The 5696-nt window shown below is 61.8% G+C and overlaps 1 protein-coding gene across 1 annotated transcript in view; it reads left to right on the plus strand.

Moving 5' to 3' along the window:
* BCR (breakpoint cluster region) overlaps positions 1-5696 on the plus strand; it is an 84644-nt gene that overhangs the window by 34806 nt on the left and 44142 nt on the right. Inside the window, 2 exon segments of the mRNA XM_015567213.1 lie at positions 1349-1624; positions 4223-4344. Coding sequence (XP_015422699.1) covers positions 1349-1624; positions 4223-4344 — 398 coding nt within the window.

Genomic DNA, 5696 nt, shown 5'->3' on the forward strand with positions numbered 1-5696 from the left:
CTGAGGGAGGGGGTGGGGGAAGGGAAGGCACAGGTGAGCTCTTTGGAGGGACAGTGCGCTGGGTCCTCCATCCTAAGTGTTTTACTATTTATTTTTATTTTTTAACTATATTTATATTGATTTCAGAGAGAGAGGGAGAGAGAGAGAGAGAGAGAGATGGAAACATCCGTGATGAGAGAATCAGGGATCAGCTGCCTCCTGCACCACCCCCCACTGGGGATCAAGCCCACCACCCGGGCACGTGCCCTGACTGGGAATCGAACTGTGACCCGCTGGTTCATAAGTCAACACTCAGACCACTGAGTCCCGCCGGCCAGGCAAGGGGTTGTCTTAATCCTGAGAAGCAGAACCAGGAAACACACATGGCCCCTGTTCCCACTGCCTGGGAGACACTGCTCACAGGCTTAGAGCAAGCTGCACAGCCACGGAGCCTCGCACGCTGGGGCTGCGAGCTTTTGGACGGAGGGAGGAGGCGAGGTTTCCAGTTTGGAAGCATCTGGCCCGTGGCGCGTGTCCCCTCGCTGTGACGGTCAGGCTGCACTGCCCAGCGCCCTGGCAGGGCTGCCGGGAGCCTGTGGGCTGTCTGCGTAGGGCGCCTGGACTCGGAGCGGAAGGGATTGTGTTTCTCTGCCCGGGGAGCTGGTGACCTTGAGGGCGCGTCACGTGCGTCCCTGGTGGAGAAGGAGGCCGTGCTGCGTCCTGAGGCTCTTATCTACCAGAGGAGGAGCTGGGGGGCCGGGGGGCTGTTTCCTCCCGACCTGGCACTGCCCGTGCTTCATGCTTCCCGCCCGGGACCGCGTCCGCCCCCCAGGGACGCGCTGCCATGTCTGCAGATGTTTGTGGTTGTTAAACTGCAGATGAGGAGGTGCTGCTGGCATCCAGTGAGGGAGGCGGGGGAGGTGCCAGCTCCCACAGGACACAGGACCACACCCACCACAGAGAACCATTCGGCCCAGCCCGGCCGGCGAGGCTCAGGGGTTGAGCTTTGACCTGTGAACCAGGTTATGGTTCGATTCCCGGTCAGGGCACAGGCCCGGGTTGTGGGCTCCATCGCCAGTGTGGGCCGTGCAGGAGGCAGCCGATCCATGATTCTCTCTCATCATGGATGTTTCTATCTCCCTCTCCCTCTCCCTTCTTGCAAATCAATAAAAATATTTATTTACTGTGTCTCCCCGGGCCTCATTCGGCCCAGAGTGTCACCAGTGCCGAGGTGGAGGCAGCCTGCCCTGGACCCCGAGGGTGGGAGCCCCTCCTGGCAGCATGCGAGCCCCCGGATTGTGGGAGTTCTGTTGGGCCCTGCCTCCCGAGTGCCCGCCCAGCGCTGCCCTGAGGCCCGGGCCCTGGTGAGAGGTGGCAGCGAGGCCTGCAGAGCCCGTGGCCCTGGGTCCAGCCCAGCGTGTGTCTGCGGTGTGCCCACAGAGGGCGGGGCCCACAGAGGGCGGGGCCAAGGCTGCCTGACTCGCGTCCCCTCGCCCCGCTACAGGACTTGCTGAAGCACACGCCCCCCAGCCACCCCGACCACCCCCTGCTGCAGGACGCCCTGCGCATCTCCCAGAACTTCCTGTCCAGCATCAACGAGGAGATCACGCCCCGCCGGCAGTCCATGACCGTGAAGAAAGGCGAGGTAGGCGTGGCCGCGGTGGAGGCGGGCAGCGTCCCCTCTGGTCCTCAGTGGACGGACCCTGGACGGTTCAATGGGACAGAGGAAGTGCAGTGCCTTTTGGGGTCCCTGACCCTGGCGGGGTCCCACCCAGTCCCGTATGCAGGGCGTCAGAGTGGAATTGCACAGGCACGAGCCTCACTCGGCCGCCTCTTCCTTTCTCCGTCTCGGGGGTTCTGTCCAGGGCACCCCTTCTGTTACCCACACTTTACCAGCTCGGGGTCCCCGCTGAGGAGACGGGGGAGAAGGAGGGTGGCCTATGGCCTGCCTGGAACACCTAGCGTCTCCTGGGTGTTCTTTTATTCAAGAAGAGTTGTGGCCGGATTTAAGGACTTAAATGGGAGAGAAAGGGAGGCGTGTGTGGTGTGCATGTGTGGCATCCAGAACATGTGTGTGACGTCTTCAGCCAGACATGTTCTCCTACCCCCTCCCGCCTCCCTCACTGACAGCCGCCCAGTCCCCATCTCCCAGCACCTCATTGATGAGAGGCTGTAGAACAGAGGGGCTCAGGTCCTGGCCGGTCTGACTCAGTGGATAGAGCGTCGACCTGAGGACGGAAGGGTCCCAAGTTCAATTCCGGTCAAGGGCACAGGCCCAGGTTGCGGGCTCGGTCCCCAATAGGGGGCGTGCAGGAGGCAGCCGATCAATGATTCTCTCCCATCATTGATGTTTCTAGCTCTCTCCCTCTCCCTTTTTCTCTGAAATCAATAAAAAAAATACATTTTAAAAAGAACAGAAGGGCTCAGGATGTACTGCCCCGGCCTGCCCGGTGGCCTCTGCCCCTTCCTGGGAGCGGCCCAGCGCGGTCAGGCCGGCGCCATCCCCGGCGGGCGGCACGCAGGGAGGCACAGAAATGCGCCAGGCAGGGGGCTGACCTCCATCGTGAGCACCCGCCCTCGGAAGTCGCACACGGCGAGGGGAACTGACGCGCGCCCTCTGCGGTCTCCGGTCGTGAACCTGACGGCGGCCGCCACCTAGAGCCACTTCCTCCTCTTTCTTGTGGTTCCTGCGCCAGGTGCTGGGTGTCAGGCTCCCGGGCGGGTCACTCTGGGTCGCGTCGCCCTGGGTCCCGGCCTCCCCATCCTCCTTGGGAGGCAGCTCCTTGCGTGCGGAGCGGGAAGCTCCCACCTGCCCAGGGTCTCACCGGCTTGGTCAGGTGTCTCCGGGGGGCCTCCCCGGGAAGAGCCGTGAGGAGGGAGATGTCCCCTCCATCCACTCTCAGGCCACCACACAGCAGGTCCCACAGTGAGGCTGCAGGAGCCCTTGTGGCTCGGTGCACTGCCCGGGTCTCAGGCCCTGAGGGGCACCCCACCCCCTGCTTCCCCTGCATGTCGGCCGGGTTTGGGGGGCTCTGTTTTAGCTGCTCTGGCAGGGTTCTACCGAGAGGAAAGGAGCCTCCATCAGCCTGGGCTTTTGGGGGTGCCCTATAGCCACCATCTCCACCTGCTCGGCCTGGGTGAGTCAGAGAGGAGGCAGAGATGGGGGGCAGCACACAGTGGGGCTCAGGCCGGGATGCCGCAGGGGCAGGGGGGCTGGCTGGACATGCCGGGCGCCGTGGCGTTGAGGCTTCTCTTAGGAAGATGAGGGTGTGTACAGGCAGGGGTGGGTGCAGAGGGGCTGGGTGGCCAAGGTGCCCAGGTGCTCCTCACAGCCCCACGTCCTCTCAGCCCAGCAGGCGGGCATGCTGGATGCCCAGTAGTAGGGCAGCTCGGGTGGCCCCATGGAGAATGGAGGTGCTGGGAGTGGGATTTCAGGGAGAGTGGGTGGGCCAGAGGGGAGGCCAGCGGGGTGGGGAGTCAGTGCAGGGGACTGTCTGGGTGTTTCCAACCTGCCAGCCCAGGGGACCCTACTGAGTCCACTTCTGAGCTGGGCGTAGGGTGCCCTCTGCTGGTGGTGGCCAGGAGCTCAGTTCTTTTGAACTTAATTTTTTTTTTAAAGATTTTACTGATTTCAGAGAGGAAGGAGAGGGAGAGAGAGATGAGAGATGTGTGTGGTGTGAGAGAGATTCATTGATGAGATTCATTGACCGACTGCCCCCTGCATGCCCCACACTGGGGATGGAGCCTGCATCCCTGACATGTGCCCTGACCGGGAATCACACCATGACCTCCTGGTTCATAGGTCGATGCTCAACCACTGAGCCACGCCGGCCGGGCCGGGCTGCCCTGTCTTTACCCAGTGCCAGGCTCTTCTCACTGGGGGGCCCGTGTGGCAGTGGCCCGTCCTTCGCGGGGCTGGCCCCGTGCCCAGTCTGGGTCTCAGTTGCGTCTCAGAGAGACCTAGGCGGCCCTGCCTCGAGGAGGTCTCCTGCCATCATTCCACACAGACCATCACACGCCCTCCCGGCTTCAGGCCAATGGCCTTTCCCCCTCCATGTGCCCTCTTCCACGGGCCAGGCTCCCAGGAGGGGCTCGTAACTGGTGAGCGGAGAAGAGCTTGCGTGGCACGTATGTTCTCGGGCCGATGAGATGGAGGCACCCTCTGGAACGTGGGTCTGCGGCTGGAGGTGGACGGGGTGGAGGCCACTGCCCTAACCTTGGCCCCTGCCCGCCCCGCCTGCAGCACAGGCAGCTGCTGAAGGACAGCTTCATGGTGGAGCTGGTGGAGGGCGCCCGCAAGCTGCGCCACGTCTTCCTGTTCACCGACCTGCTCCTCTGCACCAAGCTCAAGAAGCAGAGCGGAGGGTGAGTGACCGCCGGCCCGTCCCGCCTGCGGGGGAGGCCTGGGCGTGGAGTTGGTTTCATGCACAGAGGAAAGCTAGTTTGTTGTTGTTTGTTTTTGTTTCAAATATGCTTTTATCAGTTTCAGAGAGGAAGGGAGAGGGGGAGAGCGAGAGAGGCTGCAGACACCCTCCCCACCCCAAACACACACATGTGTGTCCACGCGCGTACATGCACACACGTACACGTATGGGCACACACGTACACATATGTACGGGCACACATGCACACATATGCGTGTGCGCACACATACATGCACACACACGTACATGCACACAGCCTCCCAGGGATCAGACCCCCAGCGTGTTCGCGCTGGGATGGAGGCAGGGAGGTCACATTGGGAGGGATCAGCACTGGGCTCTTCCCCACCTTCCGTTGCTGTGCTGAGTGGATTTAATCGTTCTACTCGGCGAGGAGCCTCAGTGTTGACCTGTGAACCAGGAGGTCGCTGTTCGATTCCTGGTCAAGGGCACAGGCCCGGGTTCCGGGCTCGATGGCCAGGAGGGGGCGTGCAGGAGGCAGCCGGTCCCTGATTCTCCTGTGATCTCTTCGGCAAGCTCCTAAGTTATTTCAACGTAGGCTGCAGACACCGTCCCTCCCCCAACCACATGCACACGTACACGCACACACACACACACACACACACATATGTGCATGCAGCCTCCCAGGGATCAGACCCCCAGTGTGTTCTCCCTGGCATGGAGGCAGGGAGGGCGCTGCGCCACGTCTTCCTGTTCACCGACCTGCTCCTCTGCACCAAGCTCAAGAAGCAGAGCGGAGGGTGAGTGACCGCCGGCCCGTCCCGCCTGCGGGGGAGGCCTGGGCGTGGAGTTGGTTTCATGCACAGAGGAAAGCTAGTTTGTTGTTGTTTGTTTTTGTTTCAAATATGCTTTTATCAGTTTCAGAGAGGAAGGGAGAGGGGGAGAGCGAGAGAAACATCAATGAAGGGAGGGAATCATGGATCATCTGCCTCCTGCAGGCCCCCAACTGGGGATGGAGCCTACAACCCGGGCACGTGCCCTGACCGGGAATCGAACCGTGACCCCCTGGTTCATAGGTCGACGTTCAACACCTGAGCCATGCCGGTCGGGCCTAGTTTGTCTTTTGTTGTTGTTTTTCTCCCAATGTGAGCCTGCGGAGGGCAGTCCCTATGTGGCCGGGTGGTCCCTCTAAGCTGCATTCTGTTTCCACCTGAATGTGAGGCCCGGCTCAGGTTCAAGGTCATCACTAACGCCCTGGAGACCTTCTGGGTCGGGGTCAGGTCTCACTGGAGGACTGTTGTGTCATGACTGGGAAGTGGGAGTGACTGGTGGGGG

The sequence above is a fragment of the Myotis davidii genome, unplaced genomic scaffold, assembly GCF_000327345.1.
Source record: "Myotis davidii unplaced genomic scaffold, ASM32734v1 scaffold43, whole genome shotgun sequence".
NCBI lineage: Eukaryota > Metazoa > Chordata > Mammalia > Chiroptera > Vespertilionidae > Myotis > Myotis davidii.